This window comes from Opisthocomus hoazin, chromosome 20 (genome assembly GCF_030867145.1).
Source record: "Opisthocomus hoazin isolate bOpiHoa1 chromosome 20, bOpiHoa1.hap1, whole genome shotgun sequence".
Lineage (NCBI taxonomy): Eukaryota > Metazoa > Chordata > Aves > Opisthocomiformes > Opisthocomidae > Opisthocomus > Opisthocomus hoazin.
The window spans coordinates 16,869,463-16,895,874 of NC_134433.1; the positions used below are offsets into that span (position 1 = coordinate 16,869,463).

At 55.8% G+C, this 26,412-nt stretch overlaps 1 protein-coding gene across 2 annotated transcripts in view; it reads right to left on the bottom strand.

Moving 5' to 3' along the window:
• The window catches only part of CLUH (CLUH binding protein of NUMT mRNA), a 38,944-nt gene that overhangs the window by 4,267 nt on the left and 8,265 nt on the right, over positions 1-26,412 (bottom strand). For both annotated transcript variants that reach the window (XM_075440525.1, XM_075440524.1), the window contains exons 2-24: positions 20,893-21,089; positions 19,138-19,309; positions 18,868-19,011; positions 18,528-18,655; positions 17,732-17,886; positions 16,735-16,860; positions 14,917-15,064; positions 14,080-14,172; positions 12,843-13,537; positions 11,452-11,669; positions 10,771-10,875; positions 9,528-9,628; positions 7,340-7,492; positions 6,675-6,737; positions 5,746-5,990; positions 5,073-5,157; positions 4,242-4,395; positions 3,780-3,919; positions 3,597-3,677; positions 2,869-2,994; positions 2,373-2,494; positions 849-942; positions 8-142 (exon numbers count right to left, since the gene is read on the bottom strand). In XM_075440525.1, coding sequence (XP_075296640.1) covers positions 8-142; positions 849-942; positions 2,373-2,494; positions 2,869-2,994; positions 3,597-3,677; positions 3,780-3,919; positions 4,242-4,395; positions 5,073-5,157; positions 5,746-5,990; positions 6,675-6,737; positions 7,340-7,492; positions 9,528-9,628; positions 10,771-10,875; positions 11,452-11,669; positions 12,843-13,537; positions 14,080-14,172; positions 14,917-15,064; positions 16,735-16,860; positions 17,732-17,886; positions 18,528-18,655; positions 18,868-19,011; positions 19,138-19,309; positions 20,893-21,089 — 3,680 coding nt within the window. The remainder of the gene's footprint in view (positions 1-7; positions 143-848; positions 943-2,372; positions 2,495-2,868; positions 2,995-3,596; positions 3,678-3,779; positions 3,920-4,241; positions 4,396-5,072; positions 5,158-5,745; positions 5,991-6,674; positions 6,738-7,339; positions 7,493-9,527; positions 9,629-10,770; positions 10,876-11,451; positions 11,670-12,842; positions 13,538-14,079; positions 14,173-14,916; positions 15,065-16,734; positions 16,861-17,731; positions 17,887-18,527; positions 18,656-18,867; positions 19,012-19,137; positions 19,310-20,892; positions 21,090-26,412) is intronic.

Sequence of the window (26,412 nt, forward strand, 5' to 3'; positions counted from 1 at the left end):
AGCTCACCTTGAGCGGCACGATGTTCGCGTTGGAGCCATTCTTGTAAATCTCATTCATTGTGCGTTGAAGAGCGACTGCTTGCTGAGTCAGGTATTTCAAGTACTCGGAGCTCTCTTTGGTCTTTTCGTGGTGTTCTCCAAGCTAATTGGAAAAGGGAAAAAACCAGCGTACAACATGACGAGTCAGGCCAGGACCCACAGCAGGGCGCACTCCTCGTCTCTGCTGGCTCAACAGCCCTACAGAAACTCATCAGAACTGGATTTCACCTGCCTTGGCATTCAAAAAACAAACAAGAAAATTCCTCTAGGATCCTTACGATCAACACTACGCGTTTCCATCAAGTAGGAGCACGCCTGCAGGGCGCGCGGCTCCCCCCCGCAGGCCGTGCTGCCAGCCGGGGAGATGGCGCTGAGTCACCGGGCACAGCTCGGCGTGTTCGGGCAGCCCCGGCCGACGCAGAAGTTTCCCTGTGCATCAGCGAGGGCTGCGAGCCGGGGAGGGCAGCGCCCACATTGCAGCCCAACCACCCAGCCAGGCTGGATCTGGCCTTCAACACACGGCGGGTGCCAAGAGTGGAACGAACAGCCCAGCGCTTTCGGTGCCCAGCCGGAACGCGGGGCCATGCCACCAAGAGAAGTTTCTGTCCAGCGACAGGGGTACAGCAGGAGCAGGCTTGCAGGAAAGCTGTTCACAGACCTCTGGCACAAAAGCGGTCGTTCAGAGCAGCATTCCCTGGCGGCTGCTCAGAGCTGTTGGTAAGCAAAGCCTCCGCGAGCTCCAGGCTGCAGCACTGCTTGTTTCCAGCAGGAACGTGACACGACAAGGCAGCAGCGTGCGTGCTCGTTACCTGGTTTTTGTAGATGGTGTAACCTTCCTTCTCGTGCTGCAGAGCCGACCGGAATTCTGCTTTGCTCTCGTACACTCGGGCTACCAAGTGGTGGCTGAGGGAAGGAAAAGGGTTCAGAGGTATTTTCATGAAGAGGAACCACTTCTGCACTGCAGCGAGCATGACTTCAGCGGAGCAGTGCTTAGGCTACAGCTCTGCACACCAGTGCCAGAGGAGGCCCACACCGGACCCTGCGTGCAGCACCCTGGTCGTGACTCCTCCCCACCCCGTCTGGGGATGGACACACTCCACTGGTTTGGGCTGGGCTGCTGCTGAAGTGCCAAGAAGTGACCTGCAGGAGTGAAGACCGAAGGGGGATTTTTCTCCTCCTGCAGCCAGGAAGGCTGGAGGCCACAGTGGTGACCTGGAGGGAGGCAGCACACCCACAGGAACGTCCCGGGGCTGGATTCATTAACTGGGGAAGGAGGAAGCAGCCATAAGCCCTACCCGTCAAATAAGATCTTTTTCTTTCTTAGAAAGCAAAGGTGTGAATTACTTGATTATTCACAGCCAAAAGTAAAAAAAAGAAAGAAAAAAATCTTCCAGCACAGAAACACCAGCAGAACAGTGGCAGAGCTGGGACCCAAGTCACCTGGGCTCTCTCCAGTCGGGAGAGCTGACTTGGCTTGCGCTTTTGCTTCCTTCGTGTTTCTGGAATGAAAAAGGTTGCTGGTTTGGGCAGTATTCCTCTGCGGGAGGTGATGAATCTCACCAAGCACCCCCGTGCTGCTAAGGCAAGGCAAGATGCTTTCCGCAGAATGCATATCCATCAACTGCTGGAAAACAAATCAGACTCTTGCGGGTGCTTAGTAAGATTTATTTTCACCCTGACGAAGAACAGATGGGTTGCAATGTGGTCGTAGTAATTAGGAGTGGGCCACTGCTTGCTTGGTAGCGAGCCAGTTTTGCAGTCAAGGACAAGGCAGGCAGCACTGAAGAGCAGGGAGTAGCCAGAGTGGATCCTAAGGGTGCCAACTGCTCACAGCTCCCTTGGAAACACCAGGAAGCTGCTCACTATTTTATTTGAATACAAGGCTTTATGGTGAAGGACAAAGGCAAATTATATGCTTCTCAAAGATAGCTCCCCGAGGGCTGAAACAATTAAACACAAGTGTTTACTATCATCCCAGTATAATTACATTAGCCTTGCTCGCCAACCTTCCCTTCCCACGTATGTTTTTCTGCTCAGAGTCCACAAGGACCAGGGTCATCCCGACAGATTTTTGGGGCAACCAGCGTTACCGCAGATCCCGCGATTAAGAACAAGGGGTCTCTGTCTCTTGAGACAAGAAGCTCGGATGCTGCACCATGACCCTGACTGCACGCAGCCCCGCAGCCCCCAGGAGCTGGGACAAGACCGAGCCTCTGATCCCACGGGATACAGCTGGACACAGCTGGGCCAGACCCCTCCCAGATGAGCACGCGGTGAATGTACTCGCTCTTTACCAGCACGGGGACCCAGCCCAGCACTCCACCCTGCCTCACCTTAGTGCAACTTTCAGAGACTTGGAGCCGTGATACTTGGAGCTGATGGCCAGCGCGTTCTCCAGGAACCGGAGGGACAGGTCATACTCCATAACCCCGTGGAGCACCAAGCCGATGTTGTTCTGCACAAAGAAGTCCAGCAGGCACTCAGAAAGGCAAACTCAAACTACGTGTTTGTTGCTTTGTTAATACCAAGACCACGCAGGTACTTCACTGTTGAAAAGGCTGCAGCAGCCACGCGTCCCCAGCGGGTATCTCTACGGCACGTAACGCGACAGGAGACCACTCCGCCCCTTAGGGGCTCAGTCCAACCAAGCCAGACAAGAGAGAGATACGTAACCTTTCTCCCTTCTGCTAGTAGCACCAACTGGTAGTAACCCAGGGAGGAAAAAGCAGTGCCGAAATGTTTATGTTAAACAGCCAGCACTATGGGTGTTGTAAAGGCCAAGAGGTTTCTTAGAGATTGGAAACTTGAAGCCTCTGAAAGATTACTTACGTCTAAGAGCGCCATTTCTGGGTGATCCTCCCCAAATACCAACAGCATGAGGTAGCGTGCACGGTACAGCAAGTTCAGCGCTGTGGAGAGTTGGCTGTTTGCAAAGCAGTACAAAGCAAGGTGCATCTGCAACAGAAGAGGTAATGCAGCATTAATGTTTTTTGCTTACCACTCTGTACAGCAAGCTGATCTCTCCCTTCCTCGGCTGCACAGAAATAAAAGGTCTTCCTTTACGGCTGAAGAGGATTTCACCCCCTCCGACAGGTCCAGGGCTGCTGCTGATTTACAGCTCCACCGAGGGACCAGGTAAGATGCAGCGCTGAGGAAGTTGTTCAAGTGTTTCCTTTCAGTTTCTTTCATGTACCCCAAGGAATATTTCAGAACTGACCTGCGTGCATATGATATTCTGATTGTACTTTTGGGGGGATTCTTGCTCTTTCTTCATTTTTGACATAAGCCCAGGGCAAAAGCCAGCAGAATTAATGAATATAAATAAACATTCAGCAGACAAAACCCCAAAATTCTAAACTAAGTAGGACAGATACTGACCATGCGGGACACTTACAAAGCAGACACTTAGGTATTCAGTTCACAAAATCTTAAGACAGCAAATTTCTGATGGAAGTAGAGGATTCTGGGAAGAACACTGCCAAAGGAAGGAGAACTGCAACTGTCTTCTAGATGCAGACACGAATTAAGGCTCACAGACTCCAGCACCCTGTACTCACGTATTCTTGAATCGTGTTGGGATGTTCAATACCCAGGACCCTCTCGCTCATTAGCACCGCTTTCTGCTGATTACTTAAGGCCTAAGCAGAACAGAAGACCCAAAAGCAAGTCACACAGATGCTGTGCACCTGAGCAAGCAAGCACGGGGAGGAACGATCGACCCTACCCGAGACCCTGCTCACCTCTGAATAATCTCCCATGATATAGTTGAGACGAGCTAGCAGCCTCAGGCAGGCACAGATTTCCACATGCATAGCACCATACACATTGTTGAACAAGTTTAAGGCTTCATTGATGAGCTCGCAGCCCTCCTTCAAGAAACCTGAAAAAAGTTGTATTCACGTATGTATGTACGTCGAATAACCCCTAACATGAGAACAGCAGTGGGCTGCGTAGCCACAGGTCACCGCCTTGCGCAAGCAGTAAAATCTCGGGGATGGAAATTGCTGCCCTGCATCCGTCCTTGCTCATCGCTGGTAGCTGCACAGCAGGTGTGGGCTTCAGATGGTCTCGGAGACCACGATTCTCTACCAGCACGGGGTGGGGGGGTATTCTGGTAGAGGGCAGCAGGCCATGGCACACATACCCTGCTCTTCCCGTTATCAGCAGTCACCTCAAAAGGCAGAGGCATGCTGGGTCTGTACCTTGCTGAACCTTTGCTTGCCCGCTCTGGAAGAAGTGGAAAGCATCTGAGGCTTTGGGGTTTACGTGCTTCACTACAGGGAAGATGTTGAGAATATCCTCTTCCGTGAAGGTGGGCTTGTGCCTGTTGTCAAAGTTGTACTCCTTCAGCAGTATCTAGAGGGACCGAAAAGACCGGAGGTCACGGTCACCGCTTTCACAGGTACTTGGCAAGAAGAGATGGGAAAATGAGCCCTGGAATCTGCATGGGGGTTCACAGTCAGGACATCCCCCGTGTCCCTACCTGGGGACAGGTTTGCAAAGGTCGCAGGTAGGTGTGCACACCACGTGCGCGTGGCAAAATCACGCCGCAGCCGAGGCATGGCTGTGCCAGTACTGGAGCCCCTGATGCGAGAACCCCATCCTGCCAAGCTCCCGCACCCCGCAGAGGAGCGAGGAGGCAGCGCGGTGGGGAAGGAAACCCCCCGTTCTGCAAGCAAGGACAGCCCCAGGCCCTGCTCTGCTCGGCCTAAGAGCTGCATCTCTTGGACAGGGAGTGCAGGAGCGCAGGAAGCCCGGATGCGAGTCTGGCCTGTCAGACAGAGGAAGCGACAGGAACTGCACTCGGGCTGGCTGTCCTCCACGGGAGACGCACAGCAAGTTCACCCTAACAGGGAACTGGATTGGCAGTCTCCTTCCAGGGCTGGAACCAGTATCCCAACACTAATACCACAGAGACCTTCAGGGGCTCTCATCTGTCTGACAGGCTGTCCCCTGCCAAGCAGTTCGCGCTTACTCTTCACATTTCTCAGTATAGAACATGATGGGGAAGGGAGGGAAGACGAGGATCTTACCTGGACTCCAGTTTTGAGGGAGATTTCACGGAGCAGGGTGATTTTCTGCAGATTATACACTTCAGCTGCTTGGTCAGCGTTCTCACTGCAAGAAGCACACACGGGCTTCAGTCTCAGGGAAGCGTCTGCTGGAGGACATCCCTCAGGCATGGTCTGTCTGAAGCACAGGTCCCTGCACCGCTGGCTGCTAACTGAAACCAGCCACGCGCGTTACAGCGCTTGCTAACGGCCTGTTAAACCTTACTGAGCTGCTATCTGCACACCTCACCACCTCTGTTTCAGATACAGGAGAAGCTGTCCTCGGTTTTGGACCATAAGCTCCCTTCAGCCTAAACCATCACCTACACAGACCAGGATCTTCTGACTACGCTCCCTCAGCTCCTTGCCTCCTGCTCCCCCCGGCACCACTAAGGAGAGGCTTCCCTTCCTCCTCTGCTGTTCCCACCTGCCCTCACCTCAGAGGCTTCATCTCGCGTCAGATGTCGGCTACACTTCCCCCTGCTGCTCTTTGCCCCATTTATTTCTATTATAAGCCTGTAAAACTCCCTCAAGAGTACAAATTTATATTCAAACAGAAAATACGTCAGAAGGGCAGGTGCTATTAGAGAACAGTAAGAGCTACAGGCGTTTGGTGAGAGTCCAGGCACAAGCGAGGGTAATTTGCTCTGCTTACCATTCGAGACTAAAATCGAAGTAGTTCTTTGCTTCTGAACAAATATTCTTCCAAAGCTCCTGAGGGGTCATGCTGGCCCATGCAGTGTTATCAGCATTTCCAAGGTTCCTGTTTTTCCTTTTCTTATTCTTTTTCTTGGAGACCAGCTCATCAGCTGGAAGATGGGCAATGGGATTTGGAAAGGAGCTTAGAAAGCAATTGAGGAAGTGGCTGATGGCTGCTGACAAACCCGACAGCTCCACGCCCTACAGCGAGACACCGAAATCAGTCGTGGAAGACACCTGCCATCTCACCGGCACTACTCCGACCCCCAGCCTCACACAAAGCCAGTCCTACCAGAAACAGGAAAATCTTCTGGGAGAGGGAGAGGAAGGCAATATTTGCAAGTGGAACTAGCACAGAGAGAATTATGTAGATATAAGAGATAAGCGTATACCTACACACACACACAGATACACAGTTCCATTTGGGCTGCTACCTGGGGCAGAGAAACTAAGAGTGTAAAGAAGATTTTGACACTGGAGTAAAGCCAGGTGTATTGCTATGCTACGTACGGAATGGTATAAGGATGCACTAGTGCTTGTGCAATTAAAAAAGCTTCTTAGAAAGGCAAAGGCAACACTGTTTAAGAGGAAAAAGTATTACAAGGAAAACAAGCTGTGATTTCCCTTTCAAAAGCCTTCAACATAATGAGTGAGAATCTGGGGAAGAATGAATGATTACTCTCTGGGAAAGCTATCTTCAAGTGGGGACTTGTTTTCCCTTACACGCAGGCCCGTACCTATTTTAGCACTAATGAGATTGTACTTCCCGTTGCTAGGCAACCCCCATAAACTGCCTAACGAGAGGGGAGACTCAAACAGCTCTATTTGTGGAAAAAAGTCATTAGGGAGGACACACAAGGCAAGAGGTTAGACTGCAGGTCATACCTGGAGGTACGTCTTGAAGATGTGTTTAGCCGATCGAGTGATCAATTCACCGATTCCTATTTTCTACCCGAAGCAATGAAGAACAGAGATTAGCAGTCAGCGAGCAGTAACAATGACAAATACGCTCTGCTTTAGAGCGGGCTTTTAACAAGACCTGCAGAAGACGCGTTCTCCAGCCCTCACCCTGCAGCTCAGAGCTGCGCTGCGTCCGACAGCACCCCGGGGACACGCGCGTGCCCGGTGACCGCAAGCCACCCCGTGCCGCACGGCTCAGCTGCCAGGGTGCAGCACCGGCCCTGCGCACGCTCACAGGCAGCCGCGCTCACGCTTTCCAATGCGATCCAACGCCCTGACCGACCTTAGAGGCTTAAAAAAAGTGCATGGCTTAAAATCCAACTGTGTATTACCTGCCGCTATGCTTGGGAATCCCTGAAGCGCTTCTCTGTCCCGAAGGACACTCAAACCCTCTAACATCATGGACACCGTTAAGGATTTGGGAGCAAAACTCCCCACCCACTGCTTACAGGGCTTTTTCCCTTCTCCTCTATTTATGGAGCTGTTTATTTTTACACAGAGAAAACAATTGGCCATGTTGGAACCTATACAGGGCAAATTACCCCAGAGGCAGTTTTAATTGTCAGTTTGAAGTTAAGCCGGATGCTTACAAAAATGTGATCCAGCTGAGCACGGCCAGGGGTCTTGGCGATGAAGTTGATGACTTTGCCTAGATAACGCATGTTGATGCCCCTCTGGTGCATGGCCTCGGCCAAGGTCGCCCCATCCATCGGCAGCACCGTGTGATCCAGGCAGTCTTTGACCTGCAGAGTACATGCAAGCTTCAGTTACACAGAGCAAACACGCAGGAAAGCATTTCAATTTAAAAAAAGAAAAAAACCCAATGTATCTGACTGAGGAGGAAAAAAGGTGTTGCCTGATGGAAAAGGCGATTTCCAGAGATGACATTCAAGTTACAAGCACAGCAAGGAGCACGGATCAGCCGGAGCCAGGGCTGCCGGGCAGTCGCTGATCCGGCCGTAGGCTCGGCCGCTGGCAAAGTGGATAAATCCCGGCTGGAGAGCCTCCTCCGGAGCTCGGCTGGTGCCTCCTGCGCTCTGCCTGGGGTCGGCACCGAGGACGCCCTGCTTGGCCGCAGCCGGGAGCCCCCAGGCAGGAGCGCATTGCGCTAAGGGACGGCAACCCAGCCCGCGCTGGGGGGGCACGGGGCAGGAGCGCTGCTCCCCGGCCACACACACCTCTGTCACCGGGGCGCGGGGCTGCCCCAGAGGCAGAGTGACCCCCCCAGGGCTCCTTCGGTGGGGAGAGTGCTGGAACACCAGAGACCAGCACGCTGCCCGGGCAGGGGACACGGGCGGCAGCCAACCCAGCGCAGTCTGTGCCAGCTCCCTCCCCCTTGCACCGTTCTCCCTTCACGTCTCTGAAGAACGAGCAGCACTATGTGCTCCCAGCACGCAGCGCGGAGAGATCAGCTGCCAGGGTACAGAGCGCAGGCTGCGCCCACCTCCCCGCGCAAAGCGAGCAGAGGAAAGGCCCCGCGGAGCGGCGCAGAGGACTGTAACCCAGTGCCGAGCGCGCAGCCTCTCACATGGCCCAAGGAGAGCAGCAGCGGCGCGCAGCGTAACGTGACGTACGGCTTCCAGCAGCTTGCCCGAGGCCACACGGCAGCAGAGCAGGGACTCCGAGGACCGCCGTGGCTCAGGCAACAGGAACTGCTTTCCCCTTGGCGTGGCTTATTTAACTACTGCTCGTGCAACTAGCAGGCTAGCCCTGCTTCAAGGGCCTCACAGTCACCAACTGAAAACATTTCCAATTAAGAGACCACACGGAGCTGCGCACGCGTAGCTGACAAGGGGAAATCGCACTTGCATTTTAAGTTGTGTTGCAGTGCTGATAAAGAGTCACTTAATTCACGTCGTGGAGCAACACCAGTTCCTCTCTGATACGCAGGGGATGGAGGGCTGCCTGCTTGCAGCAGCCGGCCTGTAGCTTGCCCTCACACAGGCTTGTGCAGCAGTTTGGGTTTATATACTTGTGTATCAACTATCTGGTAAAACAACAGTCACCAAGCCCTTTTCTGATTCACTCCCCCTCCTTTTTTATTTAAAGGCTGAACAGCTGGTCTTAAAAGTTATGCTTACTCCAGAACTAGTAGGTTTAGAGTTCAGAAGAAACTTTCCAGCAAGGAAAATCCCCTCCCACATAAGACCAACAACTCCTGAACCGCCTCGAGTGGGGACCATCATTTCTGCCCTCCTAGTTACAGTGCCAGCTGTAACACATGCATTAGCAGCCAATTTAGAGAGCATCTTGAAAAGGGAAAAGCTGGTATTTCTTATCTAGCCAGGTGCACGGGTAAGCATCCAAAATGCTGAAGACTTACAGAGGAAGTTTTTACAATAGATATTAGTAAGAACAATTTCCCAGTTCACTCCAAATTATTAGTCACCAATTGAGTCACAATCAGGGTCAGACAATACAGTAAGTTGTGCAGGATGCCCAAGGCTAGGGAGGACGACTTACGTGGTCTTTATTATCCCAAACTCTTAGCAATAGCTGTTAATTACTAGTGCCAAAAATTGTTCACTGGAGTGAGGTGGGAAAATTGTGCCGTGATGTAAGACGGGAACTGGAAAACCCCTCTTGGGCTTGCACCCGAGACACTCGCACTGCTCCCCGTACTCCAGCACCGGTGCCAGAACTCGGCTGCCGGTGGGAGAACGCAGCGTTTGCTGGGGAGGCAAAGCCGGCGTCCCGCTGGGTCAGAGCTCGCTCAGAGCGGCCAGGCTCGAGGCACGCGTTCAGAGAGGACGCTGCTGCTGGTCCGCAGTGCCTTACCAAACCTGGGATCTGACATGACAGTAAGAACGCAGCAGCGTCCTTCAGCAACTGCTTCTGATCCTGCACCTCCTCTTTGCTAGACTCAGGAAAACGAACACCTAGGAGAGCAAGAGAAAAACATAAGCCACGTCAATTCAAAGAGGAAACACGTCACATACAGAAAGCGTATAGTAAGAGCAGGTAAAACGTTGAAGTGGTTCTGTCTCCCTGGGATCAAAGATGCTTCTTCAAAATCTCATCCACTCCACAGCACGTTTCAGTGGAAAGAGCACTAGCTGCTCTGCGTGGTCAGTAGCTGTGCCGCTCTTGCCCACTCGTTCATTCTTCAGGCGTTTTCAAAAGCCCAGATTCTGCTCTTCACCTGCTCCGTAAGCGCAGCGTGCACTGCCAGTGCCGAAGAGCCACCCGGCTCGACTGGAGTGGGAGCGTTTCAGCAGATGGACCAGCAAATACTGCAAGTGCTAGAAACTCAGAGCCTCCTGCTTTTGCGCACCAAAATTGAAATAAGTTTTAAGTTCTAGCTGCAAAGTCAGTGCCAAAGCACTAATCCTGACCAGCCTCAGAAGGTGCTTGGGTGTTTCAAAACACATGCTGCTTCCGACACGTCTACTCCAAGCTACATTCAACTGCATGGCCACTGCCCTGCAATCTGCATGCGTGCAGCCTCGGTGTTCACCCCCAAAACCACTCTGGGAGCTTCTTCTGTACTTCCAAATAAAAAAATTACTGATTCCAGCCATGGAAAGCTACACATGATGCCTGTGGCTGATGCACGTGTTGGAAAGCGCACTGTGACCTGCTTACCATAACGTTACTAAAACAAACCCTGCCCTCCACCGAGGGCCCAACATCAGTCGTTCAACTACAACTGTTGTGTTTTGTGTAAACTACTACATTAGGATCAAATTTAATTTCTTCCCTCCCTCTGCTTCTTTTCATGCGGTCTAGCAGCTGGGAGGCTGGAGAATCGCAAGAAGATTCTTGGCAGCAGTCTGCAGACCTCCCCCGAGCGTAGCGGTGGGAGACAGCTCACTGCCTGCGTTTGGGGCTTCGAGCATTGCAATCAATTACACTTCTTTCTCTCTTCTGTATCCTTGTGCTTCACAGAGAACCCTGCACCACGCCCAGCCAGCCAAAAGCCAGCAATATTCTTGGCTACAGAACACCATTTTTTGTCTGTGGCTGGCTGGACGCAGCGATCCTCTGAAGGAGGACTAAAACCAGCTCTTTGTACACATACCTGGTGAGAAAATATCTGGGTTAAACCGAATGTCAAATGACGTGTCACTGATGGAGCCTACAGCCTTGCAAGCATTTCGAATCACTTCTCTGCTTTTGGGATCCACTGGAGCAGGAAGAAAAACAGAATACAAATGAACGTGGGTTTCAGAAAATGACAAGCCTAGCTATTAAATTAAGATAGAAGCCTTGTTACTAAAAGCACCAATGACGGCACATTCTGCAGAAATTATTACAAAAGCAATCAACTGTACGATCTTTGGAAAGGAGGATGGCTGCAAAACGTGAAGTCTGAACAAGAGCACACAAGATGCCCCTGAAAACCCCCGGACTCGCCCGCAGCCACAGCCCGCTCCCCTCCACCCGCACTCAGCCCCCGGCCCCGCACCCCACCGGCCAGCTTGCCGGCCAGGCTCTGGCTCCTGCCGCAGAGCCGATGGCCTTGCTGCCCCCGGAGACACTCGCCCTCCTACCCAGCCAGCCCCCAGGGTGGTTAACTCGTTACTGCGCGAACAGCTCTGTGCACAGAGCTACCACAACGCCGACAGAAGCAGCTGGTGCTTCTCCTGTTTAACAACAAATAATCGCCCCGACCCCCCAGCCTGGCACAGCTCCTGCAGCGACACAGCCCCCCAGGCAGGGCAGGAGGCCCGGGCTGCTCCCGGCGCCGAGGACGAAATACCTGTTCCATCGTCAGATGCGATGGTCTCAGCAAGCTCTTTCACCTGATCAAGTCCAGTCACGTTATCGTCTATTTTACCATCCTCTGACTCAGACTTCTCGCTGTCTGCAGTGCCGTTCTCCGCAGAGGCACCATTTTCCAGCGCACCTGAGCTCTCTGGCTTGTTGGCTTTCTGCTGCATCAGCTGCAGAGCTGCCAGCTTCATGAACAAGAGATACCTACAGTAAAGGAAAAAAGAGGAATTCAGCACAGCAGGAGAATCCAAGAGGATCACCACTGCTCTGCGAGGAAAAACCTCACAGTTGGCACTATAGACCACACAGTTTCCCTGGGGAAAGGCAGGATGTATACTCTCTTCGCATGAGCTTTCCAAAGTCAAAGCAGTGCACATTAGTTTATTGGAAGAAGCAAAAAAAAAGTGGGTTTTCATTTCCTATCACAATGGGAAACTAATCTCCGTGCAGCGGTTACAAATTGCTTTCCACAGGCAGCAGGCAGCTCGGGAAGGCTCTCACTGCCAGGCACAGGACTAGTCAAACCCGCGCCAGCAGCCGTTTGGCCAAGAGACATCAGCAGAGCCAGGCCCAGCCTCTGCTAGCCACGGCGGAGCAGCAGCACCCTACGGCCACGGTCCTGCAGGCTGCTGGTCTGGAAGCTCTCCCAGGGAGCAGCAAAGCCTGCCTGCAGGCACGCGGCAGAACTGGGACGGGTGCGGGCTGCAGAACTGGTTGCTCAGCGGGCAGGGCTCCTCCGCCAGCAACTGGAGGGCTCGTCTTCCCGGGAAGTGAAGCGCAGGCTCTGACCGTCTGCAACAGCAGAGCCCCTGCAGCCCTCCGCATCGGCAGCGGGAGCATCACCAGCACCACGCAGCCACACCGCACGGCTTCGACTTGTGCTGCTCCCAGAGCCCCCACTTCCCCGCCTGCACTGAGCGAACCCGAACACCAGCGCAGTCCACCACAGAAGTGCCTACAGCAGTTCCCATCCGTAATTTTTTTTCAGCCTTTAGGAAGAAAAAAAAGTAGCATTCAAGACACCCAGAGAGCCTTAAAAAGAAGGATAAATCCTTCCCATTCCCTAGCCACCAGGTGCACAGGATATCTGCATGGAAAGCAGAACTTCTAAATGTTCAGACAGGAACCAACCAAAACAGACCTGGAGACTAAAGCGCAAACCACCTCCTTCCCTGGCTCCCTGTAACCCTGTCAGAATCCCTACTGCCTTCACCTCTTGTTAATCAAGTTTCTATAATTGCACCTGCACAGCCAAGCAATGGGGAAAGCAGCTGCCTGCTTGTGGGAGCTCTGCTGTGATGCCCCTGGGACAACGCAGCGTGGTCCTGACCTGGACTGTTACTGGTTGCAGGGGGAGGAAGGGGCAGCTCAGCTCACCTGTGCTCTACAAAGGCATCGACAAGCTCTTGCCGCAGACAGCAGAGCTTGTGTCTGTGCTGCTTGGGGAACCCCATTTTCTTACACTCCTCTGGCATCTCCTCCCCTTCAACAGGCAGGAAGTTTAGATCTGGAGGGAAAGTGCGGAGCAGGTCCAGGATGTAGTGGCGCCCGTCGTTGCCAATAATGCCTTTGCACTCCACCGAGGAGCACAGCTCCACCTCCTCGTTCTTGTCATTGAGGACTTTGTGCTTCTGGATCTTAAGCGGCCTGCTGGTCTTCTCCAGCAGCTCCAGGTACTTGGGGTGCGAGACAACTGTCTTGCCAAAGTCTATTGACCCATAGATGACGCTCTGTTCCTGCTCCCGTTCCAAGATGCCAGGGATAATAGACTGAGCTGTCACCCTGTAACCTCTGTAATCCACCACTACTGTCCCCAGCGTGTACAGCCCTTCTACATCCACAGCATTATAGGTCCGCACACCGTTGAGATCATTGGTAGGAGCTACATAAGCAGCAACATCTCCACCAAAGTCTTTGTAGTGGTCACGGACGTCGAAGCCCAGGCTGAAGAAAATGTTGTTCCAGATGAACATCTGCATCTTGGTCTCTTCACTGGGGTTGATGGCCATGACGTTGCCATCAATGACAGCCATAGCACCTCTCGTTGCTGCTGCAGTGAAGTCGCTGTGAACCTGGAGGGAGGGGGAGAGAAAGCTGGGTAAGGAAGGGCTCCCACCCTCCCAGCACCTCGCTCTCAAAGCTCCCTGCAGATCTCTCCTTCACTCCTCTCCTCCTGATGGCCTTCCGGCACGCAGGCAGGTCAGCTGGCTTTTACTTTTGTGAGCCTGGCTAGTGACCTGGCTACAAGCTCCAGGAGCCAGAGCATTAGGGATCAGCACGGCTCAGACTCATCAGCTCTTCGCAGAAGAGGGCTTAGGTGTCAGCGTGTCCCCTCTCCCCCTGTTCCTGCCACCCACTCGAAGGAGGGCCGGGTCAGACAGAACAGCAGGGCACCAAGAGGAGGCTGCCTCGGGGTCAGCAGGGAGGCACGGCGTCAAGGAGCCGTGGGGCGGGGAGCAGAAGGCAGACACGTGAGAGAGAACAAGACCCCTCAGCTTGCAAACGGGGACCCTCCTCTCGCAGTTTCTCAGGGTAGCCCAGGTGAAGCGCCCGATGCGATACAGGCAGCAGAGAAGGGGCTGCGTGAGGAGCTGCCTGCACATCCCAAACCTACCTTGAAAATGGCTCGTTCTCTCAGCAGCCTCTCGGGCAGGTTCTTGCGTGGCAGCTCTCGCGTGGTCTGCAGCTCCTCGTTCCAGTCTCTGGTCTGAAAGAGTCAAAACCTTGTGGGAAGCAATGCATTGTGTAGGAAGGGGCTGGCAAGCCAGCATTTCTTCATGAGGCATTTTGTGAGAGAGGGAGGGGAAGGGGCCAGGATTCGGGCTGCTGTGGAGTTCAGAGGAAGCGAGTTCGCAGCAGCAATGAACACTCCTCCCGAGTGAGCTTGATTCAACAGCAGTTTGGGACAGATCTTGCATTGCCCCAGTTTATGCAGTGCAGTTTAACTGGCAGAGCAGCTTGCTAGCTCTGGAGCACGGTGCCGGTTTCGCTGGCCAGCACGCTGCGATGCGGTCACACGGCAGGCAGGCAGCCGCCCACGGGCAGCCGCCACAGCCCTGCACGATTCGACGCTGCGGAGCGGCGACCGCAGCACGTGCAACAGTGCCCAGAGACGCAAGAGCCGCTCCAGGCCTGACGGGCACGGAGCAGCGCTCTGCGTCCTGTGCAGTGGTGCTCATCAGAGCAGGAACATGAGACTTATGGACACCCCAGCAGAAGCTGCTCCTCTCAGACCTTTACATGCTCAGGGAGCTGCAGCCTGAGCAGCACAGCCCCCACAGTCAAGGGCGCTGTCAAGAACAAGGACTCCTGCAAGTTCTGCCTTGACCAGCACAACCCTTCCACAAATACCAGAGGTCTACTGGTTAATACTATTTAAAAGTTAACCAGTTCCCAGCGCAGCTGGCAGCAAAACTCTTGCCAGCGTTCTCAGGCAAAGCAAGACCAATACCTGCCCAGGTATGTGCTCTTCGTAGCCCAGTCTAGAAGTGTAAGCGTCTTCTGCCCGGACACAGTCCATGGCGTGTTCCGCCTGCGGCGCCGTCCAGCTGTACACTTGGAAAGGAGTGGCTATCCTTTCAAAGGGGTGTCTCTGAACCCTGGTTTGGGAGTGAAAACAATCATTTTCCAAAGGAAGATTTCTTTCTATTCTAAGAGAATTCTCCCTCTGCTGAGACACCAGTTTCTGACGAAGAACACAACAAGACCAGGCCTCACGAGCAGACTGTGGACTTTCATTTAACAAGTACTACAAACCCTGATGACTGCCTGGCACGGCCAGCACCTCTCAAGAGCACTCTGCAGCAGTACCTGGGCTCTCCCCAGTTTTATCCTCAGTTGTGTCACCAGAGATCCCCACCACCCTCTGCACTCGGAGGCAGAGGACGCCCGCTCCCGGCCCTCGGCTCTCACACGCGTCCACCCGGGCTGCGCGACACCACCGGCCGACGGCAGGCACCCACTAACGGAGTGAAGGAGCCAGCTTCACCCAGCGCCTCGTGTAACCCGTCTGCTCTCAGCAGGTGCTGCAGTCGCATCTGTATTTACTTCTGGCCCAAGAAGCAATACAGTATAATCATTGTTAAATGGCCAGATAGTCACGGTGGTGGCTGGAGGCCACTGCTAATGTCCAGCCCCTGTCTGGCATCACTTTCATCTTCTTAATGAGAGCAAAGCAGAGCTCCTGAAAGCCACACAACGTGCCTGCCCATCTGCACCCTGCTGAGCCAAGGCAGTTCATTAAGTGGACTCTAAAGAATGACAGGCTTTTGCACAGGACCCACTGTCCTGGAGCAGAATAAATGGTCCCTGCAGCAAGGAGAGGAGAATAAAACAATACATCATTGGGGTTTTTATTATTATTATAGGAGCTAGAGGAAATTAGAGAAAAATGAACATGCATGGACACATTAAATTAATCATTCTCTCTCCACTGTAAGCCTACTCAAAGCCCCCATGTGTTACTTTCCCTGATATTTTATGCTTTGGTCTCTTTTTTGGATGCAGGGGAGAAGCACCTACCAGTCAGGTTACCAGCCCAGTGCTGCTGCAGCACGTGGCCGTGCTTCACATTAACTCTGCTGCCTGGGCAGCCAGGAAGCCATCACGCCTCCCACGAGGCACGCAGCCAACACGCAACCACAGTGAGGAGACCCACATCCCAGGGGCTGGTCACACCCCAGCAGCTGCCCTTGTACGAACACTGCAGTCCGTCTCGGGGCTTTCTCTCCCACTGCCCTACGCGTTCAGTTTCTCTGCAGGGACAGGGCACGCTGAATTCCAGGTAAGGCCCATACCTGGTGCTCCCATGGCCACGGAAGGCTGCTGTTGCCTCACACTTTGATTTAGGCAGAACCGAAATCCGTAAATCTACATGCTGGAAGCAAGAGTCATCTGGGAGCTACAGCCAAGAGAAACCCTCCAGCGGATAAGGATCGGGACTCTGGGCTTCCACCCGCCTCTCTCACTGTCGTGCTGAACAGCAGCAGACAAGGCACATCAGCTCTGACAGCTCCATGTTTCGAGCGAGGGAAAGCCAGACACGTCAGGGTGCTGCCCCCACACTTAGCCAGGTGTTTGGTGGTCCCTGCTGCGCAGACCCACGTGCCCCAACCACCCCACCACTACGTGAGCTCACGGAAAGCGGGCATTGCAATCCTTGCCACAGCAGCAGCACCCAGCTCCCACAGAACAGACACACAACCGAGCCTCACCAAGCAACTTAGCAACAGACCGCCCAAGGCAACGAGAGAGGAGAAAGTGCTGCTACCGTTTCTTTTGCAGAGCCGAAAAGTTTTTTTTGAAGGTAGGGCTGATCTGGTTAAGTAGTTCCACCAAGGAATGACTGAGAAAACTGGGGTTTGCAGGTTTGGGATTGAAGTTGTATGCAGTAGACCTGCAAGAGAAAAGAAAGAGAGACACAGGAGTGAGAGCTTTCCACATGTGCCCTGTGTGAAAGGCCTGCACAACGTGCCCTTGCCTGCAAAACAGAGAGCACGTGGCAGATGGGCTGCAAGGAGCCTCTCCAGTCTCTTCACATGAGATACAGCCACTAACCCTGGACCTGGGCCCTGAGGGACTGCACAGCACGTTTAACTTAGACCTTCTTGAATTTTACCTTCTATATTTTAAGCACACCTTCTCTTGAGGCAGCTTCATTCTCCTTCTGTGAATTATAACTGCATGGTTGAAATACAAGGTTATGGTTGCCCAGGCACCGTACAGCAGGGCTTGGTGCTCTGAAGTTCTCTCCTGTCCACCTTCAACTCAACAGGTCTCTGTTGCACTGCTGGGCTGGAGGGACCCTGCACCTCCCTCTACACAGCCACTCTAACAGCCTCTCATAGTCACTACTGAAAAAATTAAAAAAAAAAAAATCTTAAAATCTAGTCAAATCTGTGCCCAGCTTTGGAAGTCCTGACAGGCTGTGCTTTTGCTTTAAGGCAAAATAAGATGCAACGGTCAGGAAGGAATTCCCTCCCAACTCAAAATGCTCTAATTAGCTGATGACGTTATGGGACGTTTAAACTCTCCCTAAAGCATCAGGCATTTATCCACTGTGGAGAAATGGTACCAGGCATAACTGAACAGCCCAATCCAGTACAGCAACTCCTACAAATCCATGTGAGCAGCAAATTAACAGGCTACTTAAAAAAAACAAAACAAAACAGAAAACCCAAAACCCTCCCAAAAACCCCCCAGCAATTGTTTGTTTGTGGGTTCTTCTCCAGCTGCAGGGCAGGACACAGGGAATCTTTGTTACTCACTGGTTCAAGTAAAATCCTCGCGTGGACGCCGTGATGCTGACATGCCGATCCTCCACCGTGATGACATATAAATACATGAGGTCTCCGTGCATTTTCCGGTTGCCAGGTGGAGGGTTCCAGCCACTCATTGTCAATACCTTTAGGCACTGCAAAGGCTACAGAAGAATACAACAGAAGCAACTCCTGTCAGCAGAAATTAATTCCCTTGAGTTACTAAGCTATCCAATGTACATGCCAGGTTCCTTTTACCTGCCGCCCGCACTTGGTTCCAGCAACAGAGCTTACAGACAAACTGGTCTCGAGAGCACAGCCCTCCTCGAGCTGCTTGCAGTCCACTAATTTGCCTCAGTTTGCTGCCTTTCACACCGCAAGACACAGGAAAAAACAGACACCCTGGGCCTTTGGGCTGCACAAGGCATGGATTTCTTGCTGTACTGGTTTTCAAATGGCAGCTTCTAAACCGGAATACAAGTGGGAGGGTGTGGGAAAGCTAAGGGCAATTGGTAGTGATGCCGTCCCCAGGACTCTGCAGAGAAATGCAGTCCTCCCTTCCCTGCCACCCCTCCCACCCAGACTGGCCGTTTTACACTCTGCAGGTGTCCAGGACAGTGTCCAGCGTTTTGCACGCCAGCTCCTGGACTTTATTCTTTTGGCTGAGCAGTGCTATTCCAGCACTCATTAAGCATCAAGCAGAGCAAATCCCAAAGTCCACTTCAGCGCAGCTTTCAGTCCCTGAACACCGGTTTGCTGCAAGGAATGAGCCGATAGCTGTTTCAGCGATGCAGGAGAACTCTACCTTCCAGTCTCTGTTCTGGGGCTGAAGGGCACACAAGGGTCTCTCTTTGCTACCTGGCAGGATATGTTCAGGAGGGGTGCAGTCAATTTGTTCCATTTCAGTACCTTTCTTCTTCCGTTTTCCACTGTCTAGAACGGACAGAAACAGAAAGTCAGTGCTGAAAAACACAGCATTCCCTCCTCCGATAATTCTTCAAGGAGGAACGGAGAAAGTGCTCCGAGTGTTCCTCTGCACTCCTGAATGACGTGGGACTGCTGATCATTATGCTGGGTTTTAACGAAGCAAGGAGTCAGGGGAACGAAAACACTGACCGCACCAGAGAAGCCCTTTTGCCCCGTACCTCCCAGGTCTCCTTCCGTGAAGACGCTCAGGAAGGACAGTGAATTACAGTCCACACCATTGAAAGCATCTGACGGGTCCAGACTCTTCAGAAGGTCCCGGATGTGACGCACGTGTATCCTGGCTTCTCGCACTGTGTATGGCTCTGATGAGCAAAGAGGGAGGAAAGAAACTGGAATTACACAGTTGCTTACTCCTTCCAAAAAGGTGGCCAGAACCACTCCCTGTGAAAACCCTCACTCATTCCCTCCCGGAGCCTGAAGGAACTTGCCTTCCACCACTTTCAGCAGCGAGCCCTCCTGCAGTCCCTCGATAGTTTTCAGCTCAGCAAAGTTATCGAGGACATTGCCATCCAGCTGCAGAGAGAAGCAAGTCCGATGGCAGGTATCCTCACGGTCCATCAAAACTTGGTGGATCTCTTGCACCATCTCTTGAGGAGAGACCTTAAGAAGAGAAGAACCCAGACAGTTATTCTCAATCTCACATGTCATCTTGCCATACTTTGTCCCTCTGCTGCAGAACCGAGCACCTCTTGCACCTCTCCAGGCTGCAGAAGGCAGACTCCAGCTCTGCCTCCCAGGAAGACCACTTCTGTCACTGCTGGGACCACCCCGGCTCCGTCCCACAGGGCTTGGCAGCCCGAGGTGTCACAGCCTGGCGCCGTGCCGAGCACTCAGCACGGGACAGAGGTGGCAGAGAGTGAAGGAACAGAAGGTGCTGGGGGATACCGGGGCCTCTTCCCTTATCCATTCACACTGTACGTTTGTGGCGAGGCACATGGAAAACAGACCATTTCCTCCACCCGATGTGCCGCGGTGCCCGCAGCGCGGTGCGGCGTGTCCGTGCCAGTGCCGCAGCTCCGGGGCACGCCGCCTGCAAGCACGCAGCGCCCGTGACGCAGGAAACCGCCCCGGCCTGTGCACCAGGGCCGCTCTCCTACCCCTGCTCCGCTCCAGCACCACCGGCGCGGCTCTCGAGCTAGCAGGACGCAGGGCAGTTTACGTAAGCTGCTGTAAACAACGGGGCCTGCTATTATTAGCCTATTAAAACGAACAGCCAAAGGGATTTAAAGGAGGAAAAAGCCAGGCTGCGATACAGCTCGTTCCACGGGGGACGTAATTTCACTGCACTCTCTGCTGGTCTTTGGGAGACAAGGCTTCCCCCTGGGTTCAGACTCCAGGTGCCTCCCCCTGAAATGAGAGACACTTCATCCAAATGGTTTTCAGTGAAGTCTCAAGCTGAGTATCGGCTAGGCATGTCAAAGCCTGTCCTGACCTGGCAGCACATGTCACCGTCCACATGACACGCAGAGCTCTCCGTGCAGGGGGGGAGTGGAGACTGCATCATTCCCTCGATCTCCAGGCTGGTGCTCGAGTTCCCTGAGCTGTGCTAGCGCCTGTTGCTGTGCCAAACCCAGGTTAGCCCAAAGGATCGTCACGCCAAAATCGCTGGGCAAGCAAGGGATTTTCCCTTCCTGAGAGTTACGCCCAGAAATCATGTTTTCACATCCCTCCTTCAGACCAGCCCAGAAGCGGGCAGGCCTTTTCCGCCACGCTCAGCTCCACGCCCGAGCCCCTCTGGGATGGATAAGGAGCAGCTACACCTCAGCCAACCCCCACCCCTCCTTGCTCCACAGCTGGGATGGGAGTAAAACACCCTCCCCTTCCTCGCAAAGCCCAGGCAGGCCTGTGCCAGACAGCCTGTGGCTCACGTCTCCTCGTTCTTCCTCTCTTGCTAGAAGCCACTCTCAGGCAGCTTCTCTCCTGCACCCTCCATGCTCTGCTGTCTCCTTCCCTGCTTAACCCCGTCCGAGGACGGATGAGTCGGGGAGCTGGGAGCGGCCCGAAGGGACTGTCCAGGCCGTGGGGGCTAACAGGGGCCTTCCTGGGCACAGTCCCCTGTCACCGTCCCTGCCTGGCTGGCTGAAGGGACAGCACTGTGTGCACCCTGGCTCAAACGCTTCCTTCCTCCTCCTCCTCCTCTTCCTCCTCCTCCGCTGCCCTCCCCAGCCAGCCACGGGAGCTACCTGCAGGGAAAAGGGCTCTATCCCTGGCGCACAGATCTTGACGGTAAATCCCGTGTCCTGTATGACGATGACCTCCTGGTCATTCCCATCTTCTCCCGGGTCAGCCTCCTCGTGGCCGTTCTGCCTGGCATCCTTCTCGCCCTTCAGGCTCTCGTGTGGGCCGCTGCCATTCATCAGTCCCACGCCAGACGGGTGCTCTGGGCAAGAAGAGAGGGATTTAGACAAAGTATGAGCAAACGGACAATCCTCTCCGCGCGGCTGGAGCGACTGGTTCGGACACCACCGTCCTCCGGCCAAGCCAAGCAAGCCAGGGGTTAAAAGGCAGCAAGCGTTTTGTTCTGCACTTGGTGTTTACTAGACCCAGGTGCGCCGAGCCCTCCCCTCCCTTCGCCTCCCAGCGTAATTAACACGCTCTCACTCGCATCTTCCCCCAGCCATGTGCGCAGAGGGGAGGGAAGGAAAGCAGGAAGGATGGGTCAGTGTACAACGCATTCAGCTTAGTCTTAAGAAGCCTCTTAATTAAAAGAAATGGGTGTGTGGTGCTTTGCGGCCTGGAGGCAGCTGTAACCTCTGCACCAACACGTTACGCAGCTCCTGCCGTGCCTCCTGGCCCGCCGCTGCAGCCAGGAGCGAAGCGAGGGAGGAGGCGGCGGCGGCATTGCCGAGCCGCGCGTCACGGCACCCAGGTTACTCCACAGTCACACAAACAGCTCCCACGCCCCTGCCTCATCTGGGCACCCTCTGCATCTCCAGAACGCTTCGCAGAGAGCCACGGTGCCAGGGCGAGGCTTCGCCTCAGCAGTTTTATTCAAGAAGAAGATGACGACATTTGAAGTGCTCATTTAGACAGATGCATCACAGGGACGGGGAGCTCTCTGCGCCTACTTCACCGCTCCCCCAACGGTGTGTTTTCTTTTCCAGTAAGGCAGATAGTGTCAGAGAGCTGATAAGATCTAGGAAGCTGCAGGTCTCCTCGAGCAGTCTACACCCACCAAACCGGGCTGGGGACCACGCTGAAGAGGATACACTGCGGTGCGGACTGGGGTGCTGCCAGGGTAAGCTGGAGGCATGGGAAGAGCCGCAGACAACAGCTGCTGAGACCCCCCTGTCCCCGGCCTGGGAGCGGGGCACCGCTCTGACCCACCCGCCCAGCCGGGAACGCTGGCAGGGAGCGGTTGCGGGGTCCTGCAGCGCGTGTTCGCAGGCCGGGCCCTGCACAGCCGCACACCCGGCCGCCGGACCCCCCCGCGGCTCCAGCTCGGTGCTCCCAGGCGGCACAGACTGGGGGCTTTCTCGGGCTCTGGGAACAGCCTTTCCGAAAGGCTGCACGGGGTCAGCTCACAGCCAAGGCCCAAGGCTGCTGAGCGCCAAGCTGCCGTCCTCCAGCCAGCTCCACCTGGCTGGTCTCCCTCCTCCTCCTCACCGCGCAGCGAGGCATCCCTCAGTCCCAGCCACGCCGGGCTCCAGGGCGGATGGCAGCTCAGCCTCCGTCACTCCTGACCTGCAGCTGTGGCTTGGAGACCTGAAGCTGTCCCGGCTGCTGCTCGCCTACCAGCCCCAGCGGCTCCGGCAGCCCAGAGCAGCCCCAGCCTTCTCCACGCGCAGGAACGCCCTACGCCCGCGAACGCCAAGGCCAGGCTGCAGCGCCCAGCCTGGCTCCAGTGTCCCCAGCGCTGGTCACCCTCCTGCGCCAGACTGCGACGGCCAGCGGCAAACCTGCCTCAGGGATGGCTGTCGGGGCCGAATCAGGACGTGGCGCAGGAGAGCACGAAGCACAAGCGGGCCGGTTCCAAAAGGCAGCAGGTGACAGAGCCACCTTAGCAGCCTCTGCCGCCCGCAGCATCTCGGCAGCTGCTGCTCATGTTCCCTGTCACTTCGTGCGTGTCCCCAACACGAGCTGTTCATTTCTTTGACAGATGAAACCATGGGCAAGCCAGAGGAGAGGCCTGGCTCTGGCTCTAGCAAGCTGCAGCCCTGCTGGAAAGGAGGAAGAGAAGCTTCACACAAGAGTTCCCCAGGAGGCACCGCTTTGGACCAACCGTGCCGCGCCCAGAGGGCTGGGGAGAGCCCCTCGTCACCCCTGCAGCCAGCACAGCCACGCTCCTGGGCTGCCCGAACACGCGGGGACAGGAGGGACAGCAGGAAAGCTACCGCAGAAATGCTGCACCTGGGGCCACCAGCCCCGTGGGCAGGACGGCCCGGGGCCACCAGCCCCGTGGGCAGGACGGCCCGGGGCCACCAGCCCCGTGGGCAGGACGGCCTGCCAGGCTCCCCGGTCTGCCCACCCAGGCAGGGCAGCACCCCCCACCTTTCGCTCCGGCTGTAGCGGCCGGCAAGGGGAGGCAAGACGGGGCTCTGCAGCACTGACCGAAGACCCAACAGCCCCCCTGCGACCGCTGCGGCAGCGGCAAAATCCAGGTACGGCCACAGCGGTGCTGCCCCCTGCCCCGAGACCCCCAGCCTCCACCTGCCCGTGAGCAGGGACCTCTCCTGACAGCGTCCCAGGTGCTGGGTCCAAGGTGCTGCTCCCAAACCGCTGACTGCTGCCGGCAGCTGAGGCGTGGAAGGAGCAGCCCGTGGCCAGGCCAGCTCCTGCCCTCTGCTCTCCCTCCCCGTGTCGCCTGTCCTGATGCTCACGCAGGCTGCCCAGTGCCTGGTCGTCATGCGGAAGGCTTGACCGAGGATGCTTTCCAACCGACCGACTCATCGGCGGTAGCGAGGTGAGCACCGAAGCTCCTTCTGTGCCACAACAGTTGGCAGGACACTCCCAAAACAGGCAGGGTCATCTCGATGAGGAAATGGGATTTGGTTTCCCGTCTTTTTTCCAAGCAAGACCCAGCAGAGAAGGAGCCTCCTTACTGAGCAGAGCTAACTGCCCAGCTTGGCGCTGGAAGCAGGGAGGAGGAGAGCAGCGCGCAGGGACTAACCACACCGGCAGAGACAGGCTTCACAGGAGAGCCGAGCACCGCGGGCACACGCTGCTGCGGAGCCCAGCAAACACCCTCGGCTGCGAAGCAGGGACAGCCCGCACGCAGCAAGGAAACGTCACCAACCAGGACCACGCTTCTGCTTTTCGCTACTCAGTGGTACCAGATCCCCAAACTACCGACTGTTTCAGAAATTGGAAGACTTTCTTGTCCGCAGAAATACCAGATACTTGCACTTTCCACCCCTCTGTCCCTATCTGAGTGAGGATGGGGCTGGTACAGCTCTGCACTTTGCGACAGAGGAGATGTGGAGAGGAGACACCTTCACGTCTCCTTATGCCAGAACATCCAGCTCCAGCCAGCACTGTCTTACGTTTAGAAAGAAAAGTCAAGTCTGGACTGCGAAAGACCGGCTGTGCAGCGGGTTAACGCTCCGATTTAGGGCCAGCGAAGGCTTTCCAGGGGGGTTTTCCCTGGATGGGCAGGCTTTGACAAAAACAGTCTGTTTTGTCTCAATCCCAGCCGATGGCAGCGCGGGCGAGCGTGCCTGGAGGACGTGCTGGGTGCTGGCTCTGGTGTCCTCTGCCCGCGAGATGCAGAGCTTCGCCTGCTTGCCTTGGCGTGGGTCACCGGCTCCCACTGCCCGCCGCCGAGCGGCTGTGCCAGCGCCAGCCGGGAGAGCGGGGGGGGGGCAGGGGGAGCTGATTTCGGCATGCTCAGAGTGGCAGGAAGAGCAACAGGGACACTGAAAGGCACCTGCAGAGACCTCTCTCCCGTTGCTCGCGCTCAGCTCCAGCCCCAAGCGCCCAGCCCCTGCGCTCAGCTGCCAGCTCCCGCCCGCAGAACGTGCTGTGCGATGCACGCCGGACAGCTTCGCGCCGGGCAGCTGAGTCACGGGGAAGCCATCCCGCTCCGCGCCCGGCTCGCGTGGCTGGGGACGGAGCAGGAGATCCCTCCCGGCAGCCTCGGCCTCCAGACGCCGTTTGCGGTCTCAACCGAAGGCCGTGACCTCCAGCCTGACCCGTCATCCCAAGGGACGTGCCAGCATCCCAGCCAGGACCGTCCTCCTCTCGGCCCTCGGTCGGTGCCCGCAGGCGCGGCCACTGAGCTGCAGCCCGTGCCGGCTGGCAGCCGAGCTCCAGCACGCCGTGCTCCCCGCTGCCCCGGAGCACAGCGCGAGCCAGCCCTGAGCACAGCCCGGACTGGAGCGCCCGGAGAACAGGCAAGGCACGACTCCGACGCGGCGGCAGCACGCGCACCGCAGGAGTCGACCCACGCCACGCTCGCCCGGCTGCGGCCCGCGCCTGGCAGAGGGAACCGGCGTGGGGACTGGGCTTCCCCTCCGCCCCGGCACAGCCAGCACACACGCCGGGGTGACAGGCCCCGTCCTAACCACGCTTCCCATTCACGGCGGGCACCTGGCCAACCCGGCCCTGAGACAGGGAGCACACCTGAACCCCAACACTGCTGCCTGCAGACAGTGACAGACGGCACGGATCACGGCGCGTGTCGGTTCACAGCTAATAAACGTTCACACAAATCTTCTACGCCAAAGTCCGTCGCGAATCCTTTTCTTCGATTATCAGGTCAAAAAGACGGCAACGTTGTGGCGCTGTGAGTTAGCCCAGTCTGCAGGGGCTGCTCTGCAGACAAGGAGTTTCCTTCCCTACATTTAGTAACAGTGGAGATTATCAGAGGCACAAAACCAAGAACTAAAACCCCACCTTTTTCATCACTGGGTTCAGAAGAGCATTTCTTATTATCAGCTCCAGTGTCCCTGTGAGGGCCCAGACTCTGCCTTTCCCTCCTCGCAGGTACTTCGAGCTCTGAGCAGCGTCAGACACGTTCTGCACAGTCTCCGAACCAGCCGTGCCCGCAGCCCCAGCACCCGCCGCCGGGCACGTGGGAAGCAAGCGAGGTGCTAACCAGGACCCAAGCGCCCAGCCCGGGTCCCTCTCACCCCACATCCCCTCGGGTCACCGGGTGCACCACAGACAGCATTGGAGACCAAAACCCAGTCCCTGCACAGCGACTGGACACCAACAAAATACAGCGATAAAGGCAAAATCAGAAAATAATGATCTGAGTTTCTCATGCCCTAGAGGTCCCGGTGAGGACAAAAGGCACTCAGTCTCCATCTGGTGCCACACTGAGCGACGGGCGCAGGCTCCAGCCGTGCTGTGGAGAAGAGGGAGAGGAGGAAGGGAAGCTGTGGCCGGGCGGCTGCTGCCCTCCCACGCCGCAGCGACCGGCCGGGGCCCGCCATCCCCACAGCGCTGGGAAGACGCACGGGGCGACGCAGGAGAGGACAAGGCGCACCCCGTCCTGCGCTCCGCCGCGCTGCTCCATCCCGCAGGTCGCGCGGCCCGTCCCACCCGCCCGCGGGCGAGGGGAGCCCACGGCTGCGAGCAAACGCTGCTGCAGCCCCTGGCCGCCCCGCGCTCCCGGCGGCACTGCCGCAGGCCGGCCCTGGCATGACCGCTCCCTGCTCCGGGGCCACGCTCGCAGTCGCAAGCAAGGGAAGGATTTGCCTTACGAATTAAAACAAGCAAACCCTCCTTGTGTTTCGCTAAGGTGGACAAGGTGCAGACAG